This window comes from Symphalangus syndactylus, chromosome 8 (genome assembly GCF_028878055.3).
Source record: "Symphalangus syndactylus isolate Jambi chromosome 8, NHGRI_mSymSyn1-v2.1_pri, whole genome shotgun sequence".
NCBI classification, from domain to species: Eukaryota; Metazoa; Chordata; class Mammalia; order Primates; family Hylobatidae; genus Symphalangus; species Symphalangus syndactylus.
In genome coordinates this window covers 135,520,684-135,541,581 of record NC_072430.2, presented here as the reverse complement: position 1 = coordinate 135,541,581, position 20,898 = coordinate 135,520,684, and the positions used below count along the sequence as shown (strand labels likewise).

The following is a 20,898-nucleotide window of genomic DNA, read 5'->3' as shown; positions in this document are numbered from 1 at the left end:
GCTCCCCATCTGCAGGGTCTTTCCCTCCCCTTGAATCTGAGCTGGTGTAGTGACTTGCTTTGACCAACAGAATACAATGAAGTAACATTCTGGGATTTGTGGTGCCAGGCCTTAAAGGACGGTCAGCCTCTGCTTCCCCTCTTTTGGAGCTCAATTGACAAGATGTAAGGAAGGCTGGGCTAGACCATTAATGATTAGAGGCCACATGGAGCGAGGCCCTTGGAGGGTGAGGGGCCATCTTGGTTGCTTGGGCCGCAGCTGAGCTCCCAGATGAACATAAAGCAGAGGGTGCGGTTATCCCACGGGGACCCCTCGGTCATCCAGCTGAACTCAGGCAACTCACAGACTCGGGAAAAATAATAAACCACTGTGTCAGGTCACTAAGTTTTGGGGTGGTTTGTTATGCAACAAGAAGAGGAGAAGAGCATGCAGAGACTGTCAGTGGTATTTAGTAGTCTTTTGTTTCATAAGTTGGCTGGTGGGTTTCCAGAGATACGTTGATTAATACATTTTATAACTTACACACTGACTTACGTGTAGTGTTTTGTATACAATAAATGCTTCATGGACAGGCACAGTGGCTCACTCCTGTAATCCCAGCACTTTGGGAGGCTGAGGTGGGAGAATTACCTGAGGTTAGGAGTTCGAGACCAGCCTGACCAACATGGAGAAACCCTGTCTCTACTAAAAATGCAAAAATTATCTGGGCATGGTGACGCATGCCTGTAGTCCCAGCTGCTCGGAAGGCTGAGGCGGGAGAATTGCTTGAACTTGGGAGGCAGAGGTTGCGGTGGGCCAGGATCACGCCATTGCACTCCAGCCTGGGCGACAAGAGCGAAACTCCGTCTCGAAAAAAAAAAAAATGCTTCACAAACATCCAACTCTAACTTGACCTGTAAAAACATATCTCTTGGGCAGGTGCACGGTGGCTCACGCCTGTAATCCCAGCACTTTGGGAGGCTGAGGCAGCTGGATCACCTGGGGTCAGGAGTTTGAGACTGGCCTGGGCAACATGGTGAAACCCCATCTCTACTGAAAATACAAAAATTAGCTGGCATGGTGGCGTGTGCCTGTAGTCCCAGCTACTCGGGAGGCTGAGGCACAAGAATCACTTGAACCCAAGAGGTGGAGGATGCAGTGAGCCGAGATGGTGCCACTGCACTCCAGCCTGGGTGACAAAGCAAGACTCTGTCTCAAAAAAAAAAAAAAAAGATGTCCCTGGTTTTGATTTGTAGAACCGTTCACATCATTTGCTCATTTATCTATTGGGTTGTTCATTTTTCGTAATGGTTTATAAGAACTTTGCATATTAAAAAATTAGCCCTTTTTATGCCTGTGTTTGAAAAGACATTTCCGTTTACTGCTTATAAACCTCTTGGCTTTGTGGTACACGTTGCTGTATATAAATTCTAACTTTTCGTAGACCAATTTTTTCCTGGTAGATATCATGCTTAGAAAGGCCGTTCCTCCTCCAAGATTATCTTTTAAATAATCTCTTCAAGTACTTTCATAGTTTCATTTCATAATTAAAATCTCTGATCCATCCAGCATTAATCTTTTTCTAGGGAAGTAGAATCCAGGTTAATTTTTTGTCAAAATGGCTAGCCCGCTGTTCCATTATAACCCACATGGGCCAGGTGTGATGGCTCACACCTGTAACCCCAGCACTCTGGGAGGCTGAGGCGGGAGGATCACCTGAGGTCAGGAGTTTGAGACCAGCCTGGCCAACATGGTGAAACTCCGTCTCTACTAAAAATACAAAAATTAGCCAGGTGTGGTGGCGTGTGCCTGTAATCCCAGCTGCTCAGGAGGCTGAGGCAGGAGAATTGCTTGAACCCGGGAGGGGGAGGTTGCAGTGAGCCAACATCACCCCACTGTACTCCAGCCTGGGTGACAGGAGCAAGACTCCATCTCAAAAAAAAAAGAAAAAAAAAACCACCAACAACAAAAAAGCAAACCCACATGTCTCCCACTAACTGGAAATGCCGCCATAATCATACATTAAATTTCCGTGTAATTTAAGTCAATGCCTGGGCCTCTGTTGGGTTGCACTGGGCTTTGCCTTGGCTACACCGAACTCCCTAATTATTGTGGTGTATAACGCTTTCTATCGGAGGGCTGTTCTTTACCCTTTACAGGATCTACCTGACTATTCCCTGTTTACTTTCCTGAAAGAATTTATTGTGTCAAGTTAAAAAATAAATTCAGTTGGCATTTTAATTGTGATTGCATTGCATTTCCATCAGCAAATATAAAAAAAAAAACCTGATGTCTTTGCATGATTGCCTTTGGATCTGGGAACAAGGTGTGTCTGCACTAATTTGAGTATTTTATGGCCCTCACTGGGTACTGAGGCTTAACAGTACCAAGCGGGTGGGCACCCATCCTGGTCCCCAGGGCAGGGTATAGGTCCCACCTCTGGGGTCCACCTAGACATGGCTCTGGCCAGCTCTCCTGCCGCTTCCAGAATTCTCTGGAGAATGTGACCCTGTGATTATCACACCAAACCTCACTTCAGATCCTCCAGGAATGGTTACAAATTGTCCAGACGTGGTGGAGAATAGGACACCGCCCTTGTGCTTAAGGACACGCAATAATGATGTCATCTGCCAGGTAGAACATTACAGGGTGGTTTACAAGCACTTAAAGCAGCATGACCTTGGGCGCGTCGGTAAGCTCTCCCAGCCCTGTTCCCCTCCTCACCCGGAAAGTGGGAACTCTACCTGGCTCAGATCCAGGGTGCTACAAAGGGGATATCCTACACTCCTTGGCTGAATCCAGGATGCTCAGCTCTTTAGGGGCCAGATGTCAAGGTCTGCAGGCTTCTCCCTGCCTGCTGCTCCCGAGGTCCAGCTCCTCGACTCTGCCCGGAGCACCCCTCCTACACCCATCTCCCCTCTAGCCACACTCAAGTCAAGGTCAGAAGTAAAAGATTTTTATTGTTCTATAGACACTTCTGAAAAGAGATCTAATTGAGAAAATATACAAAGCATTTAAGAGTTTCATCCCCAGAGACTGACTGAAGGTGTTACAGCCCTCCTCTCCAAGGCTCAGGGCTGAGAACGGTTAGCATATCGAATGATCAGTAAAAACATGCAAAAGTGAGAAGGAAAGGGAAAAAGTTGCATTCCCCTAAGCTGAGGGGGATGGAATTTCAGAACAGAGGAGGCAGGGTGGACAAGTACCAGGTGGCTCTCCCTTTCCCTCCGTGTTATCTTTCAAAACAGTTCCAAGCTTGGAGAAAGCAATGAGCTCCACCCACTCAGCAGAACCCACGGCTCATCGCCCGTGGACATGACTGAGCAGTGACCTTGCCTGCCCCGTTCCTCAGCGGCCCATCCCACTGCCTTGACTGAGGGGACCCTGCTTGTGCTCCTGGGGGGAGGCACTGGGGGTCCTAGCTCCTTGCTTCTTTGGTTCCACTCAGAGAACGGTTGTGCTTGACGGACTCATCCCCACTCCCCAAACTCCAAGCTCCTGCTGGTGGGCTGAAGGCACTGACAAGAGTCCCCGGGACACCCCCAGGTGGCCACCTTCCCTTGTGCTCTCGTGGGTCCCTCCCTGGGCACATCATCCCATCCTCAGCTCAAGCCCCAGGTCTAGGAATAGGGACAGTGAAGAAAGTGTACCCTCCAAGAAAAAGCTTCTGGGGACTTTTCTAATTGTGCAGATACTTCTGAAGCCTATGCCGCACACCCCCAGCCCTATCCCCTTGCCCAGGGCCTCACATGCCCGGCTGCCCCAACTGGTCCTTCCCCTTGGGCTGCCAGTGCAGCTGTGGGCCCAGGCTTTGGCAGGCCCAGCTTCAAGACAGTGGGACACAGAAAACATATTGCAGCATCCCCTCTCCCTCCACCACACCCAGGAGGTCAGCAGAGATGGGCCCCCCCACTGCTGAGAGATCACAGCTCTGGTACAGGGAGGTGGGCAGGGTTGGAGAGGAACAGAGAGACATGTCACCTCTATAGAAACGCGTCCAAAGTACAAGCTAAGCAGGGGGAAGGAGGAGGGCCAGAGAGCAGCCGGAAAGAAGAAAAGAGGAAGACGGCAGGGGGTTCTGGGGGAGGAGGGCCTCACACCACCCCGCAGATAAGCGTCTCCACCACGAAGGTGTTCTCGAAGTGGCGGATGGCGTTGCAGTTCTTGGCCCCACGCTTGTTGATCCCTGGGAGGAAACAGAAAAGCCCCAGTGAGGCCTGCATCCTGGCTGAGTCACAAAGACCACCAGGCTCAGCCTGCGCCACAGGAGGGCCAGGAAGTGACACCATTCACCCAGATTCACCCAAAGAGCACAGTGAGAAATGCGGAGAGCTCGGAAGCTGGAGTCAGCCTGCCCACGTCTGCCACCTCCCTGCTGTGTGTCCTCCGGGGTGTTAACCTCTCTGCACCTGTTTCCTCATCTTTCAAATGGGCAGCAAAAATAATAATGAGGATGAGAATGACTTACACTCTTAAGAGGTCATAAAGAGCCCACAGCATTGCCCGGCACACGGAAGTGCTCTGCTAACGCTAGCTGTTATTGCTGCTGCTAGCTGAGCTCTCTGACAGCTGGGCTAGGTGTGAAGATAACTGTGGTCTGGGGTGCGGGACAGGGGCTACTGTGGGTGAAGCCAGCCACTCACGCCTCCGCGTTGCCCGGCGCCGGAGCCGGTAGGTGTCTTTCCCGTTGCACAGGTGGTAGATGAAGGACCCCAGGGCCTCTTTGTCACTGACGTGCTCCGTGACCACCATCTCCTCCTGGATGATGTACGTCTGCGGGAGGTAGGTCCCCCTCTGCAAAACGAGGTGGCCGCTGCAGTGAGTCAGCCCCTCAGGCTCTCCTCCAACCCCTTGCCCAAAATGCCAGCCCGTCTCCCTCCTCCAGAGGCCCCTGGGCTGCCCCTTCTGATGTCGCCAGGCACTTCCTGCCTGTGCCTGGTGCCTGTGCCTGTGCTGTCAGGAGCTATGGCGTGTGCACGAGTCCGTACCCAGGGTACAACCTTGAACGCTAAGGAAGCCGGTCTCGGGGCATTGACTCTGGAGATGTGGAAGCAGGGGGATAGCAGAAGCGAGACCAATCTGGGTACAGGGCCCAGGTGCCAGCAATGTCTCTCGCTCCCCCAGCCCCTGACACAGGAACTTCCTGTACCTCAGACCTAGCCTCCATGAGACAGGGGGCAAGGGAGGGACAGGACACTGCAGACACCCCCCAACCCCCTGCGCACCTTCACGTTCATGAGGAGCTCCCAGAAGTTGCGAGGGGGCAGCACGATGGTGGTGTTGAGCTCGATGACGTAGCACTTGTCCAGGGAGATGTCATGGTACGCAGTCAGACCCTGTCAGGAGAAGGGCTTGGGTCAGTCTCTGCAGGAGGTGACAACTGACCCAGGCAGGGGTGCAAGAAGCTTTGGTCAGCTGGGCTCGGTGGCTCACGCCTGTAATCCCAGCACTTTGGGAGGCCGAGGCGGGCGGATCATAAGGTCAGGAGATTGAGACCACTCTTGCTAACACGGTGAAACCCCGTCTCTACTAAAAATACAAAAAATTAGCCGGGCGTGGTGGCGGGCGCCTATAGTTCCAGCTACTCGGGAGGCTGAGGCAGGAGAATGGCACGAACCCGGGAGGCGGAGCTTGCAGTGAGCCGAGATCGTGCCACTGCACTCCAGCCTGGGTGACAGAGCGAGACTCTGTCTCCAAAAAAAAAAAGAAGCTTGGCCAGCAGGGGCGGGAACCCCACATGCCCTCCTGGGGCCTTGGGCCTTCAGGAGCAGAGTCCACTCCAGACTCCTGAATGGCTGGGTGGGCACTGCCTTTTCCTGCTCTTCTCTTAGCCTGTCGTAGAAGGTGCCACATGATAGAGGAAAATAGCAGCTGTTTGCTAAACGCCTCTGTTGTTATAAAGCTTCTTCTCATGTTTACAGAGCTGAGGTTTGGGGAACATGGTAACATCCCAGCTGTGCATTTATGAAACCTGTGAGGACCAGCCATTCCTGGGACAGCCTGGACCCCAGCGAGAGATGCCCCGTCTCAGGACCCGTGGGGGTTATGTGAATATGCATGAGACCCACTCTGCAGAGACCCACTGAGCTGTACACGCGATGCACTCGATGGTGTATGTACTACCCCTCAATACAACACACTGGCCCTGCCATGACAGCCAGCGTGCAGCTGGCAGGAGGCTGAGGAGCAAATCGGCCTCGGCTAGTTCATACTCAGTGAGAACCATTGTTGCTAACAGGAGAAAAGTGGCATCTTGAAGACCCTGGTAAGCCTAACCGTAGACACCTGCTGTACTCTGAGGAGTCTCCTTTCACCCCTGCTCCCCTTGCCCTGGGTCCCCGGGACACCCTCCCACCCCCTACCCCCAGGCCCTGGCCAGCCTCACCCGCTGGAAGTCATGGATGATGTCTGCAGGGTCACCGCCGCCAAACTGGGGCACGGGCACATTGATGCGCTCGTAGTTCTCGTCGAGGTAGATTTTCACATCCTCTTCCAGCTCCATCTGAGTCCGGGCTTGGGGGGACAGGGAGTCCTCATACAGCACACCACAGCGGAAGAAGTTATCTCGGGCCAGCTGAGCAAGGCGGAGAGACAGACAGACAGTCAGAGAGGCTGGTCATACATGCACTCCGCAAGGCCCCCTCTTGCCTACCTGTCCGCTACATGCCCCAAAAGCCTGCGGAAGCAAGAAGAGCGGGGACTGTGAGACCCATTTCGCAGATGGAGAAACTGAGACGGTGGGGCATCAGGTCAGGGTCTGGGGCTGCCAGTGAGGAGATGAGCTGAGTCTTGGGCAAGGCGCTTCCCAGCTTCACAAATGGAAGGGAGGATGAGCTGGGTCTGCCAGGTCCTAGGTGGCAGACCTCTCTGGGCCTCAGTTTCCCCATCAGTAAAGCATGATGATCCCTAAGGTCCCTTCTGGCCTCCAAGTCCTTGAGTCTGTGACTGGGAAATGGGGTGGACCAGCAGGAGTAGGACCTGGCCACCTCCGTGCCCTCCACAGAGGTGCAGAAACCAAAGAAAGAGCCTGGGGTTGGCAGGGGGTCCTCAGGGACGAACCTTAGCATTGGGCACCTAGGCCTGTGCACGCCTGCCTTTCCTGTCACCTGCTGTGCTGGCCTGCAGACCTGGAGGGGCCTAACACGGCGGGTGGGGAGGTGGAGCCAGAGGCAACACTGTTGAGATTTTCGTGCCCCTACCACGGTCACCTCCACATCCAGCCTCGGACAAGTGCCATCGCCCTTCCTGGACATCCCTGACCCCTGTCTTGGAGAAACCTTGACAGACGCTGTGTCTGCTGGGCCAGTCCAGTCACTCCATCAGTAAGGGAGGCCGGGCAGCCTGGCGCGATCCCGTCAACTGAACGGCCGGGCGGACCAGTCTGCCCACTCTTACTTCTGGAGGGGGCTCCTGGAGGGGCCTGTAGATACACGCTCGGGACTGCCTGGCCTGGGATCGGCAGGATTCCACCGTCTCTGTTTGATTCAGTGCAAGTTCTCCAGGGAGGATGCGTCATTGCAGCATGGGGGGCTCCTGCGGGCTGTGCAGGGATGAGAGCCCAGGGAAGGCGAGGCTCTGGGACTGCGTCCCACAGTGGCTGGACACCCTGAATACTGTCCCAGGGCACAGACCCAGGGGCTGCTGGGAGGTGTCCACACACCGAATTGGGGTGCGGGGAGAAGGGTGTGAGTCGAGGGTGGAACAGAGGAGACCAGGAAATGCTGGCCCAGGTCCTAGGGTAGGGCCACAACAGGAAGAGGCCTGGGGGAGAGTCCCACACAGGACCCTGGAACAAGGGGGACGCAGGCCATGGAGGGAGTGGGGCGGGGCAGGCGGATGCTGCACAAAAAGGAAAGCTGACAGGTGTGTGTGAGCTGAGCTTTCAAGGGGAAAGCCACATGAATGCAAACTTCAGCAATTTCCATCGTGGAAAAACGGGGACAACAAAGTTAAATGCTTAGGGGTGGGAGATCACTTGGGTCATAAATGACTGGCAAGTCCCACCTTTTTGTCACCCTGAGGTTCTCTGTGAGTTGTACGTAGCTTTATCCTTTTAATTTACCTACCTTCATTTCCAACCACACAGCGACACTCCCTCCCTCCCAGGTCTGTGTTGGCCCAGCTTTGTGCCCAGGTCCCCTGGGGAGGGGGGTGATAGGTGGCAGCAAGGACACCCTCCTGATTCTGGAAGGAGGTGGTGGAGACTGTCTCTACCCACCCCTCTCCCTCTTTTGTTTGGTAACCCAAATGTCCATGCACAAGCACAGTTAGGTCAGCCTTAAAGCGTGACCTGCAGGTGCAGGGTCTGAGCTGTGGAGGGGGATCGCAGTTCCAGTTTCTGCCAGATCTGAGTTTCTGCTGAGAATTCCCCAGCGTGGCCCTGTGAGGCGGGCCCAGTGCTGTCACCTGGATTCATGCTTGGCTCCCCAGGACAGGGGGCTAAAGATAGGACTGGCCTGCATCCAAGGAGGCCCCAAGGAGGAGGGGGTACCCCAGTCTTGTGAGCTGGCCGGGCACTCGCTCCCACCTGAGGGCATGTCCAGGGCTTCCTGCTGCCCCTTGCAGACACTTCCCTCCACGCCTCTCTAGACGTGACCCTTTCTCGAGACCTTGCCCCCACCTGGCCCGGCCCCTCACCTGCGCAAGGAAGAAGTATCTGTAGATGTAGACGGAGGCGAACACCAGGCCCATGAGCAGCACGACCATGCCCATCGACAGGTAGCACACGCCGCCCACTGAGCCCCCCCTCTTGGATCGATGTTGTGGGGGCTGCTCCTCCTGTGGACAGCAATGCTGGGTCAGTGTGGGCCAGGGCCCCTCCCCTGGAAATCCCCCCTTCCCTAAGTCAGGCTTCACCCGCTGGCTGGGCCCGGAGGGAGTCTTAGGGGAAAGAGAGGGAAGGAGATGACACTTAGAAGGGAAGGGAAGGCCCAGCAGGGTCGCCCGGACTCATCCTGGCTAAAGAGAAACTGAGACAAACCTCGAAAGAGAAACTGAGACACATCTCGAAAGAGAAACCAAGACACACCTGGAAGCCACTGAAAGGGATGCAGTGGGTTCAGCAGGTGCATTTTGAGTTATCTGAGCTCTTAGGCCTCTTGCTTATACCAGTCGTGACCATGGTATATTCTTTCAAACAGAAGACAGGGGATGCGCCGACCTGGCCTCGGTGACTTTAGGGACTTAGAAATCTCTACAGGAATTGAGACACAGCAGGCAGGCTGGGAGCTGCTGCTCTGGGTGATGGGGAGCCCGGGAAGGCTTTTGAGTTGGGGAGTGACAAGACCCACTCTAAAATCAAGGTGCAGAGGGTAGACTAAAATAAGGACACTGGGAGGTGGGCAGGCTGCGTAAAGACTGCTCAACTCCACCAAGGAGGCTGTGACTGATGGGGGCAGGGGCTCCAGGAGCCCCATGGGGTCTGGCATGGGTGCTTGTCCCCAGCCAGGGAGCTCTAGGCCTGCGATCCACACTGGCCCCCCACAGGCACCGACCAGCACAGTCAAGCAGGCTGTTACAAGTGGTGTAGCAGCTACAGGATGAAGCCTGGAAGCTTCCATACACCAGGGAGCTCCTGCCAGGAGAGAAATGTGGCTGTCCGGAAGGCCAGGATAGAAGGATCCTGGAAAAATCTGCTCTGGGAGCCAGAATTGGGCTCAAGATCATAGCTGCAGGGCTGCCAAGAAGCCAGCCTAACCCATCTCCAGGCCACACACGTGTGGGGTGGTGGACGTAGGTGTGTGAGTATAAAATTCAGTAAAACTGCTTTGCCCAGAGCACTGACCGAGAGCCAGCCAGGTGAGCTTGGTCAATTTCCTGTCTCTTCTCCTCCCTACCTCCCATGCCTTCCCCCGGGCCCTTGCTCACCCTTGGAGATACTGCAAAAGCCCCGGGGCCAGTCTCTGCCTCCAGTGTTCACCATTTAATCCTTCCTCTGTGGTGTCCAGATATGGCCAAGAGTGATGTTAGAGGTCAGTCCCTGCGGACTGCCGCAGTACTGGGGAGGGGAGGGGATCCAGCCCCAGAGCCTGAAGCTTCTCATTCTGGCTCTGCCACTACCTGCCTGCTTAGCACTTTCTGGGCCTCGGCTTCCCCATCTGCAAAATGAGCAGGTCAGATCAAGTGACCTCTCAGGCCCTTTCCGGCCAGGCGTTCTGGGATGGGAACAGATTTCCTTTCTCCCTTCCCCATGGAGGGGGTGGTTCAGGCCTAAGTGACTCAGGACAGGCCCTATCTCTCGGCAGAGTACAGGGGTCCTGCCCTGGGGGCACCTGCTGTGCTCCTCAGGTTTCACCTCCCACCCTTTTAGAGCACAGGGGAGTGTGGGGCCTGGGCCCTGGGGAGCTAAGGGTCTGACCCGCCCTACTTAGGAAAAGGACAGAAAACATCTGGAGGACCCTCCCTTCACTGGGGACATGCGTGAGCAAGTCAGCAGGCCCCCAGCATCCTCACCATGGGGTGCCCCTGCCTGTCCTGCACCCTGACACTCAAGTCTGCCCACAAGGGAGCCTGCTCGGCGGGTGTGGGAGGTCAAACCACTGCCCTTACTGCCTGGCCCATGAGGAGGCCTGGGGCCTCTCCCCACCTTGCCCTGCTTTAGGGATCATATGGACCACCTACCCACTGTCATCTCCTCAGCAGCCAGGGGCACTAAGGTCACCAGCAAGTGATGGGCATGGCCACAGTGCACAGGGCCCTCAGGGATAGCTGCTGGCCACAGGGGGTCGGGACTAAATGGCTTTGATTTTCCAATGGACACCAGGGAGCAGCAAGAGACAGGGTGACACATTCTGCTGGCATCTCCCAGGGATCGAACCACCCAGGAGCTCTTGCAAACCAGGCACCAGGGATGCCCTCCTGCCCTTCTGGCGCTCCTGAGCAGGTCTTAAGGAAAGGTGGCTGACCCTGACACAGGCCAGGCTGCCTACAGCAGCTGGGAAATCTGCCCTTAGGACACAACAAACACCAGGGCTCAGATTGCATTTAGGGGTCAAGTGGGGCTACGGGCCCAGCGGGGCCCTGCAACCTCCCCCTTCTCGGGTCTCCCATGCAAAATGTGAACAGACTCTGCGTGACAGGGGTTTTGCTGGGATTAAAGGAGACAAAGAACCTAAAAGCCCTCTGTAAAGGATCAAGTGCTAGATAAAAATAGCAGATCTTTATCAGCCGAGCCTTTCCTTTTTAGGGCTGCCTCTGTGGACAGCTGTTGAGGCTGCACTGTGGCCAGACTTTTGCTTCTGCATTCTGGAAAATCAGAGAAGCTAGCTTGTGAGATTGCTAACAACCAGAAAGACAGAAAAGGAAAAAATAAAAAAAAGTCAAAGTGCTACATGGAAGAGCCCGAGGGCCTGCTCCACAAATCAAATTCACCGACAAGGTGAGGCCTGCTAGCTTTATGGCAAAGGGCAGCCTCGCCTTTCCGCCTTTCGGCCTTCGGCCTTTCCACCTTTCCGCCTTAATGCTGGTCTGCAGAACTCGAGCTGGGTCCCCTGTCTCCCTGTCCTGGGGGAGGGGCTGGGCTCGGAGGCCCCACAGAGGGAGGTTAGAGAAGACAGAACAGGGAGAAGGTGAGGCTTCCATGGCCCCAGCTGAAGAGCAGCAGTGGCAGGTGTGGCTGAGAAGGGCAGGGGCTCCTGCCAAGACCCCTCACTGTGAAGGCTGGGGATCCCCCACCTTACCTAGACTGGGGGTGGGCATTCCTCTCTCACGGCCCTGCTGATGCCCCCCAGCACACACCCAGGCTCAGCCACCCTGCCACCCTCCCAGCTCCCCTCCAGCCTGCAAAGCCAAACCCTCAGAGGCACCATGATGATCAGAAGTGCAGAAGGCAGCATTACAGGCTACCAGGAAGTAGACAGGAGAGCACAGATGTCCCCGCTTGGAAGCGAAGGCATTTCCTCCATAAGGCCCCACACAGAGGGAGAACCCCTAAATCCCGCCCCAGCGCTGCCTCTGCCTACTGCGCCCAATCAACACCGAGGCTCAAACCCCAAAGCCCTGGAGCCCTCACTGTCCCTTTTGCCCTCAAAGCAGCCTGTGATCTCGGGGTATTTACACCTGTCTGGGGACAGTGGGGCATCAGGGAGCCTGGGCTCAACCCAGAGCCCTGGCCCCTTGGGATCCCTGGTGCCCAGCTCACTAAAAAGATGGCCGAATGGCCCGCCTTCCTGAGACCCCAGCTGCTCCACCTATCATGCTGGAGACCCAGAAAAATGTTGCTCCCCATAGGAAGCAGTTACTGACAGCGAGGCATCTGGGGAGGGGGGCTCCCATATAGAAAGTAGAAAAATATTGCATATTGTTTCCAAGACAACAGAGCTCTCTGAGCGAAGGGTGCATGAGCCGGAAGTCCAGGGACCTGAGAGAGGCCTGGGCCTCTCCCTGCCGGCTTAAACGGAGACCCACAGGGGCACTCCTTAAATGATTTACCAAAGCCAGGGCCAAAATGGTCAGGGGGAAACCAGCCAACTGTAGCATTAACTCGGCAGACCACCACAGCTGGAGGGGAGCGCTCCCTGGCCCCATCCCCCAGTAACAATGTCCAAATTAACTGCAAGCCGATTTAACTATGATTGCAGATTGCAGCCTGCCTGGAGGGGTTCGGCAGCCAGAAATGCACTCCTGAGGCCCAGGCTGAGAATAGGGAAGATGGGGTTTGGGGAGGCAGTCTCATCTCACCTCTCCCACATCTCTCCTGGTCCTCAGCGGCTTTCTTTCCCAGGCTCCAGACCACAGAAGCCGGGGTACCCATTGAGTGTGTGTGTCTTGTATGTGTTCAAGACAGAGCCTAGCTGGGGGAGAAGAGAGTGGGCAAACACTGTCCACCTGAGCACACAGAGCCCAGTGGTCCAGAGGCACAGATACCATCTGCCAACAGGGTCAGGGGTCCCCATCACTCTCCTGTCCTCCCTTCCAGACTGCAGGCCCCACGGGCAGCATCTGTGCAGATGCGCTCTTGGCTTGGCTGGGCCAGGCGAATTCCCTCTTCTCTTCCATCCCTGATAGTCAAGGCATCTCCAGACAACAAAAGCTCATTGCTGGAAGAGCCCTCATGGGGAGAGGGAACGGCTTGGAGAGAGTGGGGTGGGGGACAGAGGGGCTGGCCAGGTTGTACCTCTGTGATTTCACCATAAACATTTTTTCTCCGCTAAGAGAAACTCATCCTCACTGGCAATCTGCTGACGGTCTTGAAATATGCAAGGACTGCTGAGAAAAGCGAGCAGAAATGAGGGAATGGAGAGAGAAGTGGCAGGAAAGCAGAGAAGCCACCGTAGGGCCTGCCGGGGCACCAAATCCCAGGAATGGACGACAGCCCTGAAAGTCCCCACGCTGCCACAGGGAAGGAACTGGATGGAGCAGGGCCGCTGCTTCACAAAGTCCTTTCGGGCCAGGCCCTCTTGGCCAGTGGGCATCAGGACACTGGGGTAGGGCTCCAAGCTGGCCAGATTTGCCCTCCTGGCTGGCACGGGACCCTCCCCCAACCGCTCCAGGAGACCTGGTTCCTCCTGCCAAGAGCCTGAGGCCAGGACACACAAGGAAAGTGAAATCTGATCCCCAGGTATGCAGGCTGGGGAGGGGGTGACACAGGACCATTAATCAAAGGCAAATGCCAAGGAGAAAATTACAGAGGTAAGAAGATGATTGTATTTAACTTGTTTTTCTCCCCTTGCAGCCCCCAGCTCGTGAGCCTCTACATGCCCACATCTGTGCGTGCATGTGTGTGCATAAGTGTGTGTGTGTGAACGCAGGCACAGGCAGGGTGTGGGGAGAAGGGGCGGGCTAAGAGGGGCACGGCCAGCCACTGGGCCCCCAAAGGGGAAGAGGGATCCAGTTGGTGCTGTGAGGGGGTGCTTTGCTGTCCCAGGGGGTGCTTCCGGTCCAGCCCACTTCCCAAGCTGGCAGTGTCCCAGCGGCACATCAGCGCAGGCTCCTCATTATCTCAGAGTCAAAACACCACATGGGGAGGCTGGGCAGCTGGAAGCCCGGCTGGCCCCCACCCCCATCCCTCCCTGGCCCACCGAGGCACTTCCTTCCAGCCTCAGGTCCACAGACAAGATCCTCCTTGTGTTGCAGTTTTTGTTCAGAAGCAGGGGCAGTGCCCACGGAGAGGGTGCTCCTGCCGCCTCACCCTGCCCCCACCCCGCCCTCACTCCGGGCCTGGACACAGGTCAAGAACTGCCCCAACGCACAATCATCTGTTCACCGAGTGCTCCTCCTACAGATCATTTTTTAAATCTTGTTTTGGGCCAGGCGTGGTGGCTGACGCCTGTAATCCCAACAATTTGGGAGGCTGAGGTGGGAAGATCACCTGAGGTGGGAAGATCCCCTGAGGTCAGGAATTTGAGACCAGTCTGGCCAACATGGTGAAACTCTGTCTCTATTAAAAATACAAAAATTAGCTGGGCATGGTGGCGCATGCCTGTAATCTCAGCTACTTGGGGGGCTGAGGCATGAGAATCACTTGAACCTGGAAGTGAAGGTTTCAATGAGCCAAGGTCGTGCCACTGAACTCCAGCCTGGGTGACAGAGTAAGACTCTGTCTCAAAAAAATAATAATAATAATAATAATAAAATAGATAAAATAAGTCTTGTTTTGGAGTCCAGTCCAGACACCAAGGAGGGTTCTGGGGTCACTGCTAGACAGAAGAAACGTTTTAATAAGCTTTCCTGGGCATCCCCAACAGTACGGGACAAAATCTACACGCCCTGCCCTGAGAAAGCAGCCTCCTGGCTGCCATCTCTTTCGGCACGCTGAGCTACAGCTGAGAAATGGGCCTCCTGCCTGCTCACTGCTGGGGGCAGGAGAGGAGGCCTGGCTCCTTGCCAGAAACTGGGTGAGGAGGAGATGTGCCCGTTGGCCAAGTGGAGCAACAGGAGGCCCGCAGAAGTGAACTGTTTCCAAGGCTCCAAATCTAGCAGGTGATGGGCAGAGCCAACTTGCAACACCTAAAGTCCCTCTGCACCACGCCAGGGCCTCGGGAAGCTGTGAAAGTTTACTAACATGCAGTTCTGTCCTAAAGGTGCCAGGATTCTAATTCTTTCCCCAGATCGCATACTCCTAAGCTCCCCCTTGCCAATTAGAGAGGGAGGGGACCCTGTTCAACTAACAAAGTTTGAGGGAGGAGGTACTCAGCAGGCTCAAGGCCGTTACCAACAGCACGCAGGAAGATGTTGATATTTCCATTTCATGCTGGGTGAGGGGGAAGAAACGATGCTCAATTTCAGAGCCTGATGAGAAGAAGCTAGGATGTCGGTTATGCCCCGAGATGCAGGTCTCTGTCAGACTGCCCAACCCCATGCCATCAGCAGGCTGCGGCTGGAGAATGTGCCGCTCCTGCAAAATCTAGGGGACCTTCTGATGGAATTGGAATGACACCCTCCCACTGTCTGACCTGGTCCTCCCTCCTCAAATATCTCCAGGAAGAGGTGGCTAGGAAAAGAGATGGGCAACGATGCTGCCTCCTGCCCCCATCCCTGCCCCTCCCCAGGCTGAGTGGAGGGCAGCGTCCCTTCCAAAGAAAAGGAGTCTTGAAGAACCCCTTGCAAACTTTTAAAGCTGCAGAACCATCTTCTTCAAATATGGAGCGCCCCCTCCACCTAAGCTTCAGATGAAAGGGGGAGCTGCTCTGATGGGGTGCACAGCAACCCCCAACCTCGCCTAGGTGGTTGTTGAACTCTTGTGGCTCTGAGCCACTGGTTGCTGCAGTGACCACCATAAAAGGGCAGGGGGTTCTCAGTCTCCTGGCATTCCTCACTCAGGGTCTCTGCCCAGGCTGACACCCAACTCTGACGGCCATCTCCAGCGTCCCCTCCTCCAGGGTCCAGGTCATCCTCTGCAGGCCCCTTAATGCCCCAGGCAAGACTGAATCTGAGCCACAAAACCTGGGGAGGGGGCTAGGCGTTCAGGAAGACTCTTCAGAAGCCTGCAGCGGGAAGGGGGGGAGGCAGTGGACAAAGACTTTCTCAGTCCTGCCTCAATGCGGGGTGGGGAGGCGGGGAGGACATGGGCTTGGTGCGCCACAAGACCGCTGGGGGCGGCGCCCACGTAGACACCTTTGCCGGGCACAATAAAACCTGGCTGGGACAGCTCTCTCTCCCTCCCTGTCCCTGCCCGCCACGCGTTCTGCCCCTGCGGGCCCTTCCCGGACACAAGGCACGCAGCTCAGACAGTTTTCCACGGCGGAAATGCCTTCTCTCCCCCCGGCCAGAGGGAAAGCGGAGGAAGCCAGGGTGGGGGAGGGGGTGGCAGGGGTGGGGGAAGGCGCACAGAGCCCGGGGACCCAGGATACAAGGGCACTGGGGCAGTCGGGAGCCCTCCCCGCGGGGTCGGGGGACAGCCCAGCGAGAGTCTGGGAATGGAGAAAAGAGAGAGGAGCAGGGAGGCCCAGACGGCAGGGCGTGGGGTGGGAAGGGGGCGCCCGGCCTCGGACCCCCGACGTCCAGAGGCCGCAGCCCCGTCGGTTCTGGCTGATTTCCATTTCATCACTTTCTGTTCTGTCAATTCCGGTGTAGGCCAGCAGCACATCCTCTGTTCCTCGCAGCCCCCAATTTCGGAGGAAATCACCGGCCCCACCCTCTTCGTTGGTACCAGACCCCCCCCACCCCCAATTCCCCAGCCAATCAGGTCCCACCGCCCTACTTTGGAAAAACTACGTCTAACCCTCCTCCCATCCCCCACCTGGGGACTCGACTCGCGGCTTTCCCCGTTGATTGGAACCAGACGCGTACCCCCTACCAACATTCCTCGAACTTCTTCGGACCAGCCCTCTCCCCCAATAAGGCGGCGAGGGGGCCCCCACTTTTGGAAGAGACCTCGAGCACTTCACCACCTGAAGAGCAGAACCAGACGCCTCCCACTCTTCGGACGTCGGCTTTTGGCTGCCGCTTTAGTACGGGACTTAAGCCCCCTCCTCATTCTGGGATAAGCAACCCATTCGAGACTTCCCAACCCTGCTCCACCCCGGGTTCTGGGGCCCTGACGCGCCTCGGGCAGTCCCCAGGGCCGACGGGGCGCGCCTGGGTCGTGCGCCTGGGTCCCTCGCCCCACCGCCTGAGCCCCAGACCCTCTCACCCTAGCCGGCGTCAGCAGGATCTCGGTGGCCGAGGCCGGCGCAGGAGCCGACGCCGACGCCTTGTCAGCCTTGTCGCCCTTGATGCCAGCCACGGCGGGCTGGAAGCTAATCTTCACCATGGCTGCGCCGGCACGCGCGTCCGCCCCGCAGCCTCTGCCGGTGCAGCCTCGGTCTGTGCCTCCGCCGCTCCGAGCTCTGCAGGCACCGGAAGTTTGGATCCCGCTCGAGTCCCTCTTTCTAACCCCACCCCCAGCCCTCCCCGCCCCGTCCCCGCGGGAGGGCCCCGGCGCCCGCCGCGCCTGCGCCCCCTTCCCGCCTGCGGGGCCCGCAGTGACCCCTGCCGGGCGCGCCGCTCCGCACCTGGGGCGGGTCGGAGTTCCCTCTGCCGCTCGCTCGCACAGTCACTCACTCACTCACTCTCTCACTCATTCATTCGGCCGTCACGCTCGGATCCGTTCTCCGTAGGATAATCCCTTCGCATTCCCTCTCCAAGGCCAGCATCCCCGCAACGCAAGTCTTTGTTAACCCAGTGTTTGCCAGGCAAATGCAGCTTCCAGACAACTCCCCCGTCTCTCCTGCCCCACTTCAGATCTTCCCCTTTAGAAACGCTGGAGCAGCCGCTGTACCTGTCCTCACGCCCCCCTCCTCCGACCCGTCCTTGGCGCGGGGAGGAGGCTTTGAGACAGGCGCCTAACTGCTGCCTCCGTCTTGCCTTCTGAAGCCATCCACGCCTCCTTCATCCTCCATCTTGCTTCTGCCTTCATTCTTTATTCCTGCAAAACCTTCCTGGGGGTGCACGCTGGAGCCGCCAGGAGTGGAGAAGGGAAGGCCGCCCCTGCTCCCTGGCTCCGTCGTGTTGCTGCGACCTCAGTTGCTGGGTGACCTCCTGAACTGCCCTTGTCTCACTCATCCAGGAGGACCCTGGCGAGAGTGGTGGGAAGACCCCCAGGGCGGGTGTCAGATGCTCGGGTTCCACTCAACACTCTGCTCCTGCCAGGTATCACAGGTACTGGGGAGGCAGGGGCTTCTGTTGCTGGGATGGCTGCTCTTGCCACTAACGCCCTGAATCTTTCCTCTTTGTTCCTGGTCCAGACTGGGCCAGGGACAGCGCCCAGCAACACACACAGGTTGTGCTGAATGGTCCGCTTTTGTTCTGCTGTTGGGCTGCCAGTGGAGGGCAGGGGAGTCCGCCCGCTTCTTGAGGACAGTCCGGGGTCCTCCACTGATCTCTCTTCTTACCTTTCAGGTCTTTTGCAGCTGCCTTGGGCCCTTAGCGCCCACGTCCCAGACTCAGACATCTTGGCTCAGATCTTGGATGAACCTAGCAGCCTTGAGGACAGACAGGTGGGGAAAGAAGAAAGTCTAACTGATGCTAAGGCCACCAGCCTGGGGAACTGGGGGAGGGAATGGGGAGGTGGAAGAAGACAGACGGTTTGGAGGAGACGAGGAGGAATCTGGGTTGGCACAGAGCCAGAGAGGAAGGTGTTATGGACTACCCTTCATCGCCTGCTCCAGATCCGATGTGAACCCTCGTGTTTGGTGAAGGCAAGCTCCACGTCTTGCTTAGGCCACACCCCCAACATGCATTCCTTCACTCAGTGTTTTCCAAGCACCCCTGTGTGCCAAGCATTGTGTTAAGCTCTGTGGCAGAAAACAGAGATGCCCAAGACACAGCCCAGCCACCAAGGATGTGGTCATGTGAAACCTTCTATGAGTGGCATTCTTTCACGTGCGTTCAATTGTTTAATTTTCATCACAGCCTCTGTGACCTACACATTAGCCTCATGTTAATAGTGACAGAAGGTAGCATGACTAAACCCAGGGTCACAGAGCTGGTTTGGCACAAATCTCTGGTCAGCAAGACAGGGCCACCTGGGTGAAGCATCCACATGCCTGAGATTGGCAGGCGAGCACCCCACTTCCCCTGGAAGGCCTTCCAGGACTGGCTGGGATAAGTCCCTTTCCTGTGCACCTTCAGCACTGTGCACATCACCCTCGGGCCTCTCCTTACCCTTGACCATGGGCTCAGTGCCCGCCAAGTGCCAGGCGCACAACCTAGTGCAGTGATTCCTAAATTTTTTGGTTTCAGGACCCCAAGAGCTTTTGTTTAGGTGGCTTATGTCTATCAACATTTATCATATTAGAAACTAAAACTCAGAAAGTTTTAAGACACAAGAATACATATATTCCATTGGGCATCAAAGCTATGTCATCACACATGTAGTCTCTGGAAAACTCCACTGCACACTAATGAGATGAGAGTGAAAACGGCAAATAATGTCTTATATTGTTGCAAAAAATAGTTTTGACCTTGGAGACCCCCCTGAATGGGTCTTGGGGAGCACCATGCTCTGCAGATCACCCATTCAGAGCTGCTGCTCTGGTAGATGCTCAAGAATCCATATTCCATGGATTCTAAGAAACGCATTTCTTCACATTTTAACATCTTGAGAATCAAGATATCTTTTACAATTATAATTGGCAGTGATTAAGTAATGTCTTTCACAAGCGATAGCATCTTATATTTGATGGAGTACAGTATAGCCAGTCAATAATCCAAGGGGTGCCAGGAGGCTGCCGGAGGTCCATGTCGCATACTGAGTTTTGTGGGCTCAGGGAAGGACGGCAGGGTGAGTGGGTCGTGGTGCAGCCCAGGCTCCATGCAAGACAGGAGATTTGGGTGGGAACTGGAAAGACACAGGGTGTGGACAAGTGACAGGGAAATGAGAGTCCGCACTGGGAGTGAGGAGAGTGACTCTGGGCCAGGGGCCCTCGGCTCAGTCTGACAGCCATTCTTGCCAGCACCTGAATCCTCTTTGTTCTGTTCTTGCATCTTACCCAAGTGGCAGAGCTTCTCCTATCCCCCTCTCTGGTTCCAGGTTCTGCTCAGGGACTGCTAAGTTCTGTTGGTGAAAGTGATGCCATCATGCCCCTTGGGACCACCATGCTACCTCCTCTTGGAGGGGCATGGTGGCAGCCATGTAAAGCGGTCCCCTTGGAGCTGCGGGGTGGACAGCTGTGGCTTCTTTAGCCAGTCATTCTCCGAGCAAGGACCTCGGCCAGCAGCCCCAGCAGCACCTGGGAACTTGTTAGGAAGGCAAACTCTTGCTATGTCTATTCCGAAACTCAGGGTGTCTTCTGTGCCCACCAAGCCCTTAGTGATTCTGACGCACACTCAGGTTTGGAAATTGCTGCTCTGTCACTCTGTCCACACTCTCGACGGCCACCTCTTGCCCTGTCCAGACTGCCGCACACCTCTCAGCAGCTGAGCTGCTGAGAATCTGGGAGCCATGGCTTTAGGTGGCTTATGTCTATCAACATAAGAACGCCCTCCTGCCTGCCAGCATATCCGCCCCCATCCACAGCTGCCCTTCTGCCCGCTGCTCCTCCTGCCACTCGCCGTGGAAGAGGCGTCTGTCTTTTCTCTCCAGCCACTCTCTAGATGAGGATTCCACCCCTCATATCAGACACCTGAGACATCCATCAGCCCCCACCTCCTAACCTTCCAGCTTTTCCTATCAGCTCTGAAACGTGCTCGTATTAGCCTTAAAACAAAAACAAACCCCTTCTTTGACCCCACGTCCTCCTCTACTTGATACCCTGTTTATCTTACTTTCTTCTTAGCCAAACTTCTTGCAAATTTGGTCTCCATTTCCTTATCCCTCCCCACACGTATCCTAGCTCAATCTGGCTTCTATTCCTCCACCTCCACCTGGCTGAAATCTCCAAGCTGCTTTTCAGTCCTCATCTTCCTTGCGTTGATCTTGAGCCTCCTGGCTGAGCCCTCTCCACTAACTCTTTCCTTCCCTCATCAACTCCGGTGTGATTGGCTCCAGTGGGAAGGGCT

The 20,898-nt window shown here is 56.0% G+C and overlaps 1 protein-coding gene and 1 long non-coding RNA gene across 5 annotated transcripts; one reads left to right on the top strand and one right to left on the bottom strand.

Moving 5' to 3' along the window:
* Positions 1 to 2,919: 2,919 nt before the first annotated feature.
* ITM2C (integral membrane protein 2C) lies at positions 2,920 to 17,331 on the bottom strand. 4 transcript variants are annotated; one of them, XM_055290937.2, is made up of 6 exons: positions 17,051 to 17,331; positions 8,617 to 8,757; positions 6,365 to 6,553; positions 5,205 to 5,315; positions 4,623 to 4,773; positions 2,920 to 4,165 (listed from the first exon to the last, which is right to left on the bottom strand). In XM_055290937.2, exons 1-6 carry the CDS (start codon positions 17,168 to 17,170, stop codon positions 4,074 to 4,076), a joined length of 804 nt encoding a protein of 267 aa, XP_055146912.1. In that variant the 5' UTR covers positions 17,171 to 17,331; the 3' UTR covers positions 2,920 to 4,073. The 4 variants fall into 4 exon arrangements, with proteins under 4 accessions (XP_055146912.1, XP_055146913.1, XP_055146915.1 ...); XM_055290938.2 differs by having other exon boundaries at positions 17,105 to 17,277; XM_055290940.2 differs by lacking the exon at positions 8,617 to 8,757 and having other exon boundaries at positions 17,051 to 17,307.
* Positions 16,791 to 19,161, top strand: LOC129488557 (uncharacterized). Its single transcript, XR_008659691.2, has 3 exons — positions 16,791 to 16,868; positions 17,966 to 18,057; positions 18,298 to 19,161. It is a non-coding gene; the product is annotated as an uncharacterized lncRNA (long non-coding RNA).
* Positions 19,162 to 20,898: the final 1,737 nt, after the last annotated feature.